Genomic DNA, 15660 nt, shown 5'->3' on the forward strand with positions numbered 1-15660 from the left:
AATGGCTTTCCCCCCCATACCGTCCCTCCCACCCACAACCCTCCCCTTTCCCACTCCCTCTCCCCTTCCATTCACATCAAGATTCATTTTCGATTATCTTAATATACAGAAGATCAGCTTAGTATACCTTAAGTAAGGATTTCAACAGTTTGTTCCCACACAGAAACATAAAGTGAAAAATAATAGATGATTTTTTTTTAAATCATGATGAAATCAGATCAGACCTATTGTCATGTTTAATCCCAGTGAGAGTCAAGTTGGGAATTGATAATTTCTTTTTTTTTTTTTTTTTACAGAAGATCAGTTTAGTGTACATTAAGTAAAGATTTCCATCGTTTGCACCCCCATAGAAACACAAAGTGAAATATACTGTTTGAGTACTCGTTATAGCATTAAGCCTCAGTGTACAGCACATTAAGGACAGAGATCCTACATGAGGAGTAAGTGCACAGTGACTCCTGTTGTTGACTTTACAAATTGACACTCCTGTTTATGGCATCAATAATCTCCCTATGCACCAGTCATGAGTTTCCAAGGCTATGGAAGCCCCTTGAGTTCTCCGACTCTTATCTTGTTTAGACAAGGTCATAGTCAAAGTGGAGGTTCTCTCCTCCCTTCAGAGAAAGGCACCTCCCTCTTTGAAGACCTGTTCTTTCCACTGGGATCTCACTCACAGAGATCTTTTTGCCAGAGTGCCTTGGCTTTCCATGCCTGAAATACTCTCATGGGCTTTTCAGCCAGATCCGAGTGCCTTTAGGGCTGATTCTGAGGCCAGAGTGCTATTTAGGACATCCGCCATTCTATGAGTCTGCTGAGTATCTCACTTCCCATGTTGGATCACTCTCCCCTTTATTTATTCTATCGGTTAGTGTTAGCAGATACTAGACTTGTTTATGTGCTCCCTTTGACTCTTAGTCCTTTCATTATGATCAATTGTGAACTGAAATTGATCACTTAGAATAGTGAGATGGCATTGGCACATGCCACCTTGATGGGATTGAATTGGAATCCCCTGGTATGTTGTTAAATTCCTACACATTTGAGTGCCTGCCCTTAAATACAATGAGAAGTCATCACTAATACAGAGTCTCTGAAGTGCAAGCACCAAAAGAAATAGCCCTGAGGATGTAAAAAGTGAGCTGAGCTACACACTAGAACCCATACATCCCATTGGACGACATAAAATGCAGTATGGAAATCACCCAGTGCAGTGCCTGAAATAGTCAGCTGGAAAAAAAAATTACTTCTACCCTAATCTCAAAAGAGACACCATTTAACAATGAATCTCTACCAAACCAATGGGCTACATGTCTTTGAGACGCTTGTGGTGTGTTCAAAGCATGGTTGGGTCTTGCAGGGCAACCAGTTATAAGGCAAGGCATGGTGCTATTCCTCAGAGAAGACGGGATGCCACTACACAAATCAGGGAACCCAGATTTGGAATGTAAACTGGATGTTGAATTGCGGCTATACAGCCTATAAGTACTAAACGGACAGAGAGAGGTCAGGCCAGGTGTACTCGTTAAGCAGGAGCAGGAAAAATGGTGAGAAGTGGGGAACTGAACCAAGAGGGAGCAGGTGATGCACTACCAGGAAGAGAAGAACCAACCAACCAGCCAACCAACCAACCAACGTGCAGCTGCAGGAAGGGGGAGCAGGGTGTGGTGAAGAAAGCCACAGGTTGCCGGTGCTTGTGAGCTTGAAAGGCAGAACTAGCCTGCAGTCAATGAGGATTAAGATGACAATTTGGTGAAAAGGCAAATGGTGGATCTGCCATGGAGAGAGTTCAGTAGAGACCAGTTGAAGTCATGGGTCAAGTGTCAAGTGACAGCATTCTTTGCAAAGCTTCTGAAGGAAAAGAAAATGGGGGGGTGGGGTAAGTAGTGGTCCATACAATGTCAATTCTGCCCAATCTTTCGTACCAATGGTTCTTCTAGATTCAGGAAAAATAAGATGTATAAAACATGCCCTCTACTCTGAAGTTGCCTGGTGGAAAAATACCGTTGGTTCTAAGATAAAGTACCACCTAAGTACAGATGGAGAAGAATCAAATTTGACATGTGTCGAAAGATGCTAACATCAGTGTCTCCAAAGGCCAAAGGCAAGTGAGCACAGTGCTGGTCAGAAAATGGCAGGCGGTTTGCTCCCGTGTTGGGCATTATGACCTGCAAGACTCGTCAAGACATGGGCATGAACTGGAGGGATGGAAGGGGGAGGAAGGAAGAGAATCTGGATTCCTGGGGTGCTCAAGGAAATACAGGCGACTGCATAGAAAAGGGCCCGAAACACCAAAGAAGGGCGAGCAGAAAGCACAGGACAAAGACAAGAACTGAGGGAATAAGTCAAGGTGGGGGGCAGGGAATACAGGCTCGGCTTTCAGTGCAGCCTCACTGAAAAGTAAGATGCCAAGGATGATACACTGTATTCAGCAGGCAATTGGAGATAAGAGCTTGTCATTCACCTGCTATTCACTGAGAGGGAGCAGGGGTCTGGGAGGGAATCAAATACTGCATGGAAAGAAGTAGCATTCAGGGTCGGTGCTGTGGCTCAATAGGCTAATCCTCTACCTAGCGGCACCAGCACACCGGGTTCTAGTCCGGTCGGGGCACCAGATTCTGTCCCGGTTGCCCCTCTTCCAGGCCAGCTCTCTGCTGTGGCCAGGGAGTGCAGTGGAGGATGGCCCAAGTCCTTGGGCCCTGCACCTGCATGGGAGACCAGGAGAAGCACCTGGCTCCTGCCTTCAGATCAGTGCGGTGCGCCAGCCGTGGCGGACATTGGAGGGTGAACCAACGGCAAAAGGAAGACCTTTCTCTCTGTCTCTCTCTCTCACTATGCACTCTGCCTGTCAAAAAAAAAAAAAAAAAAAAAAAGAAGAAGAAGAAGAAGAAGAAGCATTAATTGCTTGCACCCTTTGTGATAGCTAGCACACAGAGAGGCCTGCTGGAGTAATTCACTGCTGTCTTGCTCCCTGTACTTTTGCCTCCCCCCTACTATTTAAAGCTCGACTCCTGGCTTTATCATTCCCTGCCTTAGACATTTTGCAAAGGGAACAAAGCAGGGAGATCCTGAAGTTACAGAGTTACAGCTAAAATGCAACATTCCTTAGATTGTAGTAGTGATCACTGGGGAAGGAATAAGAGAGGGAAGGAGGGAGTCAGAAAGAGAAAGATGGGAGACGTTTGAAAGAGATTCAGAGATCAGGAAGGGGAGGAAGGGACCCAGAAACCCAGGCATCTGGGGTGTGCTGTGGCCCCTGCCTGCTAGACCTGCAGAAGCAGTGGGGTCCTCCGTCGGCTGTAGGGATGGGTGACGACCAAAGGAACACTTCTGATGCTTTGATACTCCTTATAACCCAGAGATTTTATAGTTCCTGAAGCAAGAAGAGCCTGAGGAATGCCTTAAGTGGACTTTTCTTCTTACCCCACAGGATTGGGACTTAAAATAAAGGATAAATGGAGGTAACCTGTGTTTTTCCGACACATGGATTTATGAATTGAGATTCTAACACGGTAGCATAATGGTTCTCAAGTATCACTTAATTTATCCATTAAGTCTGGCATTGCCAAGCAAGTTTGTAAATCCCTCAAGGGTTTATAGCCCACCTCATAAAGGCTTAATTTAGGGATTATTGATATGGCTGCTAAACTGGAAATATATTGTATGCCTGAAAGGAACATTAGTAAGTTACTGCTACTCTTAATGGAAGTTGGAGTTAACCAGAGAGCTTGGCCTCAGGGAGACTGTATCTGAAAGGCAAGCACAGAACGCTTCAATATAAGATGTCATCGTTCAATGGATCAAGATCGAAGGAGGATGTGCAGCCCCACAGGGGTGTTTAGGGAAGGAGTTCCATGGGAAACTGTCAGTCCTGGGTCTATAAGGAAGCAGAGCATTCTTGCAAACCAGATGCCAGAAGCATCCCTTCCTTGGAATACCACGGACTTCACTTGTACCATGGACACCTTTCCATTGCCATCATTTTCATTTGTTTTGCTCACCCTTCCAGAAACCTTGTCAAGTTTCCTTGCAGGGGGGCAGTGCCCTGGCTCACTTGTTTGATCCTCTGCCTGCGGTGCCGGCATCCCATGTGGGTGCTGGGTTCTGGTTTTGGTTGCTCCTCTTCCAATCCAGCTATCTGCTGTGGCCAAGGAAGGCAATGGAGGATGGCCCAAGTGCTTGGGCCCCTGCACGTGCATGGGGACTGGGAGGAGGCACCTGGCTCCTGGCTTTGGATCAGCGTGACGCCCGCCGTTGCAGCCATTTTGGGGGTGAGCCTACGGAGGGAAGACCTTTCTCTCTGTCTCTTTCACTGTCTATAACTCTACCTGTCAAAAAAAAAAAAAAAAGTTTCCTTGCAGAATTTCCATGAGACCTTGTGGTCTTGATCTTAAGGGACACTCAGTAAATAATTAGGGACCAGGATTTGCTGTGCTACTCAGTGCTCATCTTAATGGACTAGGAAAACACATATGTTGCTAAGGACTAGCTCTGTGGCTCAAAGCCCATAGAGGAATGAGAATCAAAACAAAAAACTGGAACACAATTGAGTAAGTAGACTCTAAATATTTTTTCCATCTCCAGATCTTTTTTTAAATGTTCTGTGGGATCACGTTTAGATCTTAACTGATAAAAAGCAGTGCAAGCTTCAGGAAAGGGTCATGCCTCTCATTCACTAGCTGTGTGAGCCTAGAATATTCCCTTGGCTTCTGTGAGCCTCAGCTGCTTGAGGAATATCTGGCTAATTCAGAGTTCTCAGGAAAGTTGCATCAGATAGTACATGAAAAATTAATTGGCAAAGACCAAAGCACAACTGAATGGTAATTATTATTAAATAATTAGATAGTCTCCAAGCTACTCCTTTGACATAACAAAAACCACTGATATTAAAAGGAGAAAAAAAAAACAAATTCTGTCTTTCACATACTTTGCCCAACCTTGTGTTTCTTGGTAAAATTATACTCTTCAATTCATTGAAGTTTCATGAAATATTGCTCTCAGTTAGCTGTTAGATATTTTTGAAAAAAAAAATATAAACCTTGACTGTGGCTTAAAATTTAAAAACATCCAGAGGAAACGTATCTATAGGCACATCATTGTGGGTTTAGCTTATTGAACACATGAGCATTTTTCTTGATGAGAATGGGTAATGGTACTATGATAGCATGATAGTAGGATGGTACCATCACCTATTCTGGGGAGGATCCAACCCTGATACAGGAGGTACAGCAAAGCTCTTTGGATGGGGTGCAGTGTGCTGGAATGAGAAGGCCATGCCAAGATGGCCGCTGGCAAGCTAGCGTCAGTTACTCAGGAATGGCTTCAGAAACCCCCTGGGAAACCACCTAGCAATGGAGCCTGCCTAGCAACAGGCTGTGATTGGTTGGGGTATAAACCACCCCTTGACCAGATTGGCTGCCTCGGCTATATAAGCTGCTGTACCAACTGAAATAAACAAGTCTGCAGGCCACTCATCTCTGGCCCACTTTCACCCGACTCCAGGGGTCTGTGTGGTGACTCCACGCCTCTTGCTTCCACAGCAGCAGTGCAGCAGAGGACAGGCACTGCGTTCTGGTTTAGGAGTAGTGGGGCTCACACATCCAGGACCTTAATGTGCTTCTGAGAGGGAACTCAAGGGAGATTGCCCTGATGGGAACAGCAAACCTCCTTTTGCTTCTCTCAGGGGGGCAGAAATAGAAAGAATTTCTTTTGTAATAGAAAGATGGCGGCTGTTTCAGGGAGAGTGTGTCAATCACATGAATCTAAGATTAAGTTCTTTGAGAGATCTGGAAGGGCACTCAGGGCTGACTCCTAAGTGTGTGTCCGTCCTGAGCTGGGACACACAGAGATGAGATGAAAACAAAGGGTGTAAGAAATGGAGGGACTTCTACAGCAAGCATGAAATCTCGAGGGGGAGACCCCCCAAGTCAGGCTGGTTTCCAGCTTAAACCATGTGGGCTCCTATTGTAGTAAGTTGAGTTAAAAACACACACACACAACAAATGGAAGTGTAATGTTATTTTATGTCACGGGTTAATGAGACTACTATATCTGGGGAGTGCACCAGCAGATGGAACCATATCTCTCTCTCTCTTTCTCTGTAACTCTGTCTTCCAAAGAAATATTTAAAAATTAAAAAATAAAAAACTATACTTTGCTGTATTCACTGATTTATGCAATTTATAAACAGAATCATTAGTGACATATAATTACACATTGCACACATTTAGTATGTTACAAGAACATAAACAGTGGCTTCATATTTCAAGAGCTGTTTTATATTAAGCAACCAATAAAATGTAATAAAATAAAAATACAATTCCATTAAGGCAACATATATATGATTTGGGAAAGAGTAGTGTTATGTATAATTAACCCAAATCTTTTAATACTAAGATTCTCAATCCAGAGTCAAGAATAGTGGGTCTATAGTTGATTCTCTCTGCTATCTTATTATATTATATTATACTGCATTTATGCTAAATTCCTGATTTATGGCAGAACTTACTGATATTCCCGCTGAAATGTTCAAAACTCTTAATGTGTTTACATATCTTGGCTTCTTTCCAGATTTACGTGAACAGTGACTGATCTGAGAAACAAACAGACGGAAATGTCTTTGAATAGCATTCTTTCCCCGTTGGGTCATACATACCTCCATTCAGTAGGACAGGCAACTGAATTCCTAAACTGGGCAGTCCTATAGTACATTTTTAAAACTCAGGTGGGATTAAAGAGAATGATTTTCTATTCAAGCACGAAAAGAAAAAGGAACTATGAACTTAACAAGGTCTTAAAAACACACACAGGATGGAAAAACAAATTCCTCCAAACTATTGAAGAAAATTAGTAACACACAGATTTTATCATCTATTTCCTTCTCCTCAAAGGGATGTTTTGTTATCCACTTAGACTGAGAAGCTTGCTTTCAACAAAATTCAGGGCTCAGATGCAAAGAATAGAAAAGGAAAAAATATAAATAAAAACCTGACATACCAATATACCAATGGATTTCAATAGCCCATTTTATAATGAGGTAGAACAAAGAACACAATGGATAACTCCAGGATGGCAAAGCTCCAAACCCTCATTCAGTTCATCTACAAGATGCTCTGCCAAGCCCTATCCAAATAACCCAATTATTACTGTCCACAGCCTATGGAAATTCTTACAAAATTGGCTCCCATATTGGATCTCCAGTCATGTCTGCACTCGGGTCAAAATAATCACCAGGATTTTGTTGTTGAAGTTTTGCCTCTGGGCTCAACAGCAATTTTGCACAATGGAAAGAGGGAAGGCATCCAGGTAAAACTCTGGATGGAAATTTAAATCAGAGTTCTCAAACCACAAGCAAAGGGGAGTCCTTCCTACATGTGACCCCATTCCCAAAAATACTGGCCAGTGGAAGTCAGGAATTCTAGATTTCCCAACTCTATTTGGCTTCCAGTGTCCCAGTGATCCAAAACTCTTAAATCTCTGCATCTGCCTTTTTGCAATGTCTTATCAAAAGACTGACATAGACCTACATGTAGGGACCCTGATAGGATTAACTAAGGATACATTGGGATAAACAAAAACTGCATTTGACTAGCCAGGCTTCTCTATGCTGCAAAACAAACCCAGCTGTTTCAACAACTCTTTGGATTTTTTGGTAGCATCTTAAGTAGAGAATCTGCATAAGGTCTTTCAGCAGCAAAGCCATTTCTAAAAGCCAAGCTTCCCAATGTTTCAGGTGGAAGGGCAAAAACAATGTGGCTCCACTCTGGCCTTGATCCTCATCCCCAGTACCATTCACCCTAGAATTTCCCAGTGGAGCACACAGGGGTGGACAGATGGGATGAAGAGAAGCTCATGGCAAGCGAAGTCTTCATGCTTTCTTAGTCCTGGGCATTTCTCTGGGCTTGCCTTTCTCTTGTGAAACTGGCAAATGGATTTCAATGTCTTTTCATGTCTCCTGTGCTGCCGAGGCACAAATGACTACATGCAACTCTTATTTATCATGGAAAAACTTGCTTCTACTTCTACTTTTTTGTTCTAAAATAGTATTTTGCATCTTTTTAAATTTTATTAATTTTATTTGAATGAAATAGACAAGAGATAGAGAGAGGATGAAAGAGAGAGATGAAGAATCTCCCATCCATTGGTTCACCCCCCAAATGACTACAACAGCCAGGGCTGGGTCCGCCTGAAGTCAGAAAATCAATCTGTATCTCCCACAGGGGTAGCAGGAACCCAAGTACTTGGGCTGCCACCTGCTACCTCTTAAAGTGCACATCAGTGGGAAGCTGGAGTCAGGAGCAGAGTCTGGACTCAATCCCATACAATGCAGTATGGGATGTAGGCATCCCAAGCAGCGTATCTGCCTATACTCCTAATGTATACCCTTGCTTCTAACCTTTTCATCTTTTTTTTTTTTTATCCAAGTGTGTCTGACATTTATTGCTGGAGAAAATCCCCACAACTTTAGAGCTCAGAGATGGTGTTGATGAAAATCTGATGTGTGGATCAGTCTTTGATTTTACCAGTACATGCAGATCCAAGGAGGTTCCAAAACACCAGCACTGTGGTACGGTGGGTTAGGCTGTCACTTGAGACTCCTGAACTACATATCAGAAGGCTGGTTCAAGTCCCAGCTGCTCTGCTTCTGATTCATCTTCCTGCTAATGTGCCTGGGAAGGCAGAGCAGGATGGCCCAAGTGCTTGCGCTGCTGCCACCCATGTGGGAGACCGGGATGGAGTTCTTGGCTCCTGGTTTCAGCCTGGGCCAGACATAGAGGCTGCAGCCATTGGGGAGGACCCAGCAGATGGAAGATCTCTCTCTCTCTCTCTTTCTGTCTCACCCTCTCTCTGTTTCTCTGCTGTTCAAACTGAAAGTGTGTAACTTCTGCGCCCTTGTCAAGTTGCACCATAATGAATCGGGAACCATGTGTATGTTTTTGTGTTCAGAGTGTCAAAGGGCAAAAGAAAGGCTACAGAAACTCTGAAAATTAAAGGGCTTTGCCCATTTTTTTTCGCTCGCTATTAAAGAAAACTGAAAGTTGGCTCTTTGAGAGACGTTCTTTAAGAGATCTTAAAACAGTATGTTTTTAATACAGTATAGCTTAGTGCTTAGCAATGTATGATCTGAAATTAGATTCCCACTTGTCTCACTAGCTCCTTTGTTGGCTGAATAACTTACTCAGAGCAGGTGCAACTTGGTCTGCTCATCTCTTAAACAGTGATAGGTTGACTTGTTAGCACACAGAGTGCTTATAAAGAATAAAGAAGTTATGTACATAAAACACTAAACGGTTTTTGGAAAACAGTAGTCAGTGAGTGTTAGCTATTTTCATTGTCATTTTATAGGCCCATATCTTAAACCCACAATCGTTTCCTATTCAAGTGTGTTTCACCTCTCTTGGAAACTTTTCTACAACATTCTGGTTTATTTTTCTCCTCCAGAAACTGCTGACAGGAACCTCAGAGCCTTCTGATATTTTGGGATCACTCTCCCCAGCTACTCTCCTACAGGTATCCTGCTTTAGCAAGCTACATCTCTAGATATAGCTGAGACTTTGCAGGGCAGATACATCACACACTGGCACGGACTGTCTTCCCGTGGCTACCAATAAGTGTTGTAAAAGATGCTCAAAACTCAATACGAGCAGAAACCTATGAGATTTAGTGAGCTTGCACCTGCTGGAGCAGTCACCTGACCTGGGCTTGGTGGCTCCATGGGTCCCAGCTGGGGTTTTCACGCGTTTGTGGGTGAGTTGGAGGCCGGCTGTTCCAGGCCCCTCTTCTTCCTTCTGGGGGCGGAAGGCTGGAACAGGCATGTTCTTCTCATGATAGAGTCAGAAATGGAAGACAGCAAGCAGAACTCCTGAGGCTGAGTCTTAGGGGTTTCACTGCCACTTCTGGTTCGCCCTATAGAGCATAGCAGGTTTAAGAAGCATCCCTAAGTCAAAAGATGAACATACATGCCTCCATTGGAAGGTAAGGGCAGGGAGGAATATTTCTGACACTAGACACTGTGAATGATCACGATACTGTGTTTCTCTGTGTTTGAGTGTAACTTTTATATTCTTAGCAACAATTATAATTGCTAGAAAGCCCCCTAAAATTAGGGGAAAAGGAAAAGAATCCATTTGAGACTTCTGGTTTTAGAATTACCTTTTAATGCTTACTTATCTGGACGGGGGGGGGGGGGGGAGAGAATATCTTCCATCTGCTAGTTCACTTCCAGGGCTGGGCCAGGCTGATGTCAGGTACCAGGAACTCCATCTGGGTAGCAGGGACCCAAGCACGGGATGCACCATCTGCTGCCTCCCAGGGTGTGCAGTAGCAGGAAGCTTGATTGGAAGCCAAGGCGATACTCAAACCTAGGCATTGAGATTTGGGATGTGGGGGTCCTAACCGGCTGTGCCACAGTGTCCAACTCTAATTTTTTGTTTACAAAATAGACTTGAACTTAAAAACTTCTATCTTTCTATTATATAAAGCACCAACACTTTATGAGAATGTAATATTTATTTAGTTGTGACTAATTTATATTGAAAAAATATATACATACCTTAAATATAAATGGACTCAATTAAGGATATTAATAGTTTAGCTATTTATCACTTATATGTTGTATGTAGAGAACATTTTTAGACTATTTAGTGGTTTTACTTTTCATCTTAGAAATATGCTTACATTTTTCCACAATTTTGATACTAAAACATACTATATATATAAATGTTACAATGCCAGATAGCACCTGCAAGTCACTTCCAGCTCACTGATGTTAAGCCATACTCACAAACTCTAAATGAATTTAAAATTTTCATCTATTCCACTTATTTTCAAATTAATTTCTAAAAATAACTTCAATCTGGTGCTTTCCAAATTGTTTCCTTATTCATAAGCACTAAAATGTTGTGATTTATCCTTTCATGAATACATAATTAGTTTGAACATGAAAACAAGGTGAAATTTACATATGTTAAAATGGTATGCAATTTGATCTTTATAAAATGACTGCTGAATTTCTATATATAAAATAAAATTTAATAGTTACAATTATAATGCACTGTCATGGAAAATTGTGGTAAACCTTTGAAAATGCTTAAAATTATGACATTAGATAGGGATCTGACTCTCAGAGATGAACACAATTGCATTCAGTCATCTCAAATGGAGCACATTTATTTATTTATTTTTAAAGATTTATTTACTTATTTGAAAGTAAGAGTTACACAGAGAGAGAAGAAGAGAGAAAGAGGTCATCCATTTGCTGGTTCACTCTTCAGTTGGCTGCAATGGCCGGAGCTGAGCTGATCCGAAGCCAGGAGCCAGGAGCTTCTTCTGGGTCTCCCACATGGGTTCAGAGGCCCAAGGACTTGGGCCATCTTGTACTGCTTTCCCAGGCCATAGCAGAGAGCTAGATCAGAAGTGGAGCAGCCGGGACTCGAACCAGCACCCATATGGGATGCCGGCACAGCAGGTGGCGGCTTTACACGCTACGCCATAGCGCCGCCCCCAAATGGAGCACATTTATTAAATAAACTATCTCTTATCAATATAATTAATTAAACCATTGCTCAGATTGTGTTCCATTCCTAAAAAGACTGACTTTCAATTACATTTAATTAAAGAGCATAAATTTAGAAAACAAGTAGTCTTTCCATAATATTTCCCTGAGGTAGCAGCAATTTCAATGACTCTAAGGCATAAGTTCCATTTCTTTCAAAAAGACTTTGAAAATAATGTGGGAATGGACCATTTTAACTACAGTAAGCACACTTAGAGTCAATCAAGTCTTCTCTGGATCTCATTACAAGCAGTATAGTAGCTGATCTTCATCTGCTGGTTGAAGATTCTCTCCAGTCCCTCAACTCCTGGCTACAAGCTCTATGTACTGGAAAAGTGGCTGCTTTTCTTTTTTTAAGATTATATTTATTTCTTTTGAGAGGCAGAGTTGCAAATAAAGAGAGAGATAAAGGTTTTCCAACTGCTGATTCACTCCGCAGATGGCTGCAACAGCTGGAGCTGGGCCGATCCAAAGCCATGAGCCAGGAGCTTTATCTGGGTCTCCCATGTGGGTGCAGAGGCCCAAGCACTTGGGCCACCTTCCACCGCTTTCCCAGGCCATAGCAGAGAGCTGGATCGGAAGAGGAGCAGCCAGGACAGGAACCTGGAGGAGGCCTAGCCTACTATGTTACAGCACCTGGCCCAAAATGAACATCTTTAGCTCTGCTTTTCCACACTTGAAGAGTACTTCACACTAGCAAGTTGTCTACATTTGCAGCCCTGACTCTTGTCACCATGCAGCCCCATGACACTGGACAAAGTAATTAAGATCTCTGAGCCTTAATTCACTCCTCTGCACAGAGACGGATACGACCTATAAATATATATTTATAAATGTGATATTATGTTCAATATATATCTAAATGTTCAGTGCTGCCAATCACTTTGCAAACTATAAAGGAATGCATGCTATTTTTCTTTTCTCTAAGCATAATGTCATGTTTTCTTAACTAAATCTAATTAACACCAAATGTGCTGACTGCCTAGGATAAAGTCATTCTAATTGCTCCAGGATAAATTCTCATCCACTATAAAATCTCTTTGTGGTGTTAAAAATGATGTTAGCTCAGCCAGCAGCCCAAAGCTGCTGCATTTTTTTTTTGCTGCAAATCCACTCAGTTTCCCGCCTTGAAAGCCCTGAGAACTTGCTCCCTCTGCCTTGAGGAGTGTCCCAAAGTTGCCCAACATTTTTGCCTAAGGACTTCCAGGGGTGCCTGGCCTGAGTGACCCAGCAGCTCCTGCCCCCACGCAGCCTGCCTCTAACTAGGGCACAGGCCTCCCAACGAGAATCCACACAGGGCTCACACCGTCAGCCTTGACAGCCTGCCCTGACTGCTTAGTTCAATGTTTCTTAGCATCCCTGGAGACGGAGGGAAAGAGGGGGGAGCCCAAGAACTGAGATCCAAGCCCAAGTCCAAATGACACAGTTCATTTAGGAGAACAAATTGCCCCAATTACCCCCAGCCCATTCTATCCCACTCAGTATTACTTCCTCGTAAAATATAAACTCTCCTACTGGATACATATGAGAAATATGGGGGGCCGGGAATTACACAAAATGTTACAGAAGCCATTCCACAAGGTAGATAGTTTACAGTCTCTCACTGAACACATTTCACCCAAGATTTATAGTTCCCACACGCAACTCCAGCCCTGGCCCAACCTCATCTGATCTGTTTTCATAAAAATACATGTGGGTAGAGAGTAAAAAGCATCTCTGATGACCGGATACCGGTAATCGTGAAATGCAACATAGGGGAAAATATTAATATTTTAAAAGTATAAGCCAGTGGAAATGTAAAGTGAAAGAACTGATTTTAAAAAGCAATGGCATCTGGATTTAAAGAATAATTTAACTCTATGATGGACAATGGTATTTCTAGTCTTACAGAAGATGGCCAAATACACACTGGCTAAAATCACATTTACAAAGCTTTCCAGACTTCTTTAACACTTAGAAAAATCAGAGACCCTGGAAAATAAAGTCAGAATTCTATTTTGCAAATGAAGGAAAACATACACCTTAGAAATGAAAGAAAAGAAGACTGTATTTGCTTTAGGGATCTAGAGTAACACGCGGCCAATGGTGAAGACATTTGAAACAAAGAGCTCCATTTCCTGTTGTTCTCTTCAGGGTTTTCAAGGTGGGGGGAAATTCCAGAACAGAACAAAAAGACAAAATACCACATAGAGGGAGGGGAGGGACACTTTTAGAATAATTCGGAAGCTTGCCCTTTAGCTTCAGTAGTGTGAGTTATCAGTGAACAGCGAGTGAAGACAGCAGGCCCAGTTTTCTACATCCTCATTCTCTGCAGGCTTAGCTCGCCCACCACTATTACCCTTTGACCTTGCACACCTCTGTGAAAAGGACCTTTAAGTGTTTTATTTTCCGCTACTGCCTTGCCTCTGGTTCAGGCAATTTATAGTCCCTACACACTGAAGTACTTTTTATGTCACAGATATAGACATTCCTCCAACTTCTATAATCTGTGCACCACATTTGACAAGTTATAAGGAACAGAAGACCCACACTGTGTCTCATACAACTGGGCAAGCGCAATGGAGAGGCGTAGCTCGATGGTTCTGAAAACCTCAGAGGTCATTTTCTCGTCACATTCTTCACGCGACCAGCAGCTGACCAATGAGCCCGGGGTTTCTGTCTTTGATTAACGCGGCGATAATGGCGGCGCCTTGCTTTAAACTTTCCTGTAGCGTCTGCTCATCCTGAAAAGAAGGGGTAAAGCAGTCATTATTTCACAAGAAAAAAAAGGGTCACCCCTCACATCCAACAAGGAGCCCCCTGACTGTGGATTTTTATAAACTCAGACCACAGCCATTGGCATGGACTTAAGTCCCCAAAGGAGAGATGCTTTCACCAGCACTTGTCATTACAGACACACACACACACACAAAATACCAGTCCAAGATACCAAGAAAAACACTGACATAATTTCCAATGCTAACAGAAAGAAATAAAGGATTATTTTCCCTTGATCCGATTTCTGAGCAATTTTGGCGCTTCACTGAAGTGCGGATGCTTCATGGATGAGGCAAGCCTTTTTCTCTTCTTTCTGCATGTCCTCCGACTCTGTTATAGACTGTTTGTTATGAGTACTGGTGTAGAGAGGGGAAAAAAACCGTTGCTTGTGAATTAAGGTTCCGGCAAAATCTTGACAAGAGTAATCTCATAGGTCGCTAAAAAGTGATTCCACCTTTGAAATTTGACTGCCTGTGGAAATCTGCTTATCCTGTAACTGGCTAAGCCTCTTGAAGGTAGGAGCAGGTTATCACCTGGATAGAAAAGGAGCCGTGGAGACAGAGCTGTTGTCTTCACATTAAGGTCTCTGTGTTATGAACAGTGACAGGGAGAGGGTAAGCGGTCTCTGCACGTAGCCCAATGCGCAAGACCTCACTTGGAACCATTGCCTCCCTTCCTTGCTGTTTCCTGCACCCACATATTCTGGGGTAGCACGTCTAGGATGATGCCTCTCCACCTGCTCCTGCAGCAGAACCCTCTGTCCTCCACTACTGGAGCAATTTCTCGGCAGTCTCCGAGAAATTATTATTCTTATTATTATAATTATTATTATTATTATTCTCTTATTTTTTTTTAAGATTTATTTATTTGAAAGTGAGAGTTACACAGAGAGAGGAGAGGCAGAGAGAGAAAGAGAGAGGTCTTCCATCTGCTGTTTCATTCCCCAGCTGGCCGCAATGGCTGGCGTGGCACCCATCCGAAGCCAGGAGCCCGAGGACTTGGGTCGTCTTCTACTGCTTTCCCAGACTATAGCAGAGAGCTGGACTGGAAGTGGAACAGACGGGTCTCGAACTGGTGCCCATATGGGATGCCAGCACTGCAGGGGGTGGCTTTACCCGCTACACCACAGCACCGGCCCCCACCTCTTCTTGAGTTTGAGTCCTAGCTGCTCCTCTTCCAATCCAGCTCTCTGCTATGGCCTGGGAAAGCAGTAGAAGATGGCCCAAGTCCTTGGACCCCTGCACTCGCAGGGGAGACCCAGAAGAAGCTCCTGGCTTCAGATCGGCGCAGCTCTGGCCGTTGTTGTAGTCATCTGGGGAGTGAACCAACAGATGGAAGACCTCTCTTTGTCT

General features: G+C 43.2%; 1 protein-coding gene across 9 annotated transcripts in view; it reads right to left on the reverse strand.

The window, feature by feature from the left end:
- CRPPA (CDP-L-ribitol pyrophosphorylase A) overlaps positions 1-15660 on the reverse strand; it is a 348342-nt gene that overhangs the window by 12462 nt on the left and 320220 nt on the right. For 6 of the 9 annotated variants that reach the window (XR_519724.4, XR_007914092.2, XR_007914091.2 and 3 more), the window contains one exon: positions 10488-14274. Coding sequence is in view for 6 of the 9 variants with exons in the window: in XM_051832566.2 (XP_051688526.1) it covers positions 14170-14274 (105 nt within the window). In the remaining 3 variants the exon portion in view is untranslated. Of the gene's footprint in view, positions 1-2852; positions 6590-10487; positions 14275-15660 lie in introns of those variants that run through there. The other 3 variants (XM_070059574.1, XM_070059576.1, XM_070059573.1) reach the window with 3 other exon arrangements.

Source organism: Oryctolagus cuniculus, chromosome 16 (genome assembly GCF_964237555.1).
Source record: "Oryctolagus cuniculus chromosome 16, mOryCun1.1, whole genome shotgun sequence".
Classification (NCBI taxonomy): Eukaryota; Metazoa; Chordata; class Mammalia; order Lagomorpha; family Leporidae; genus Oryctolagus; species Oryctolagus cuniculus.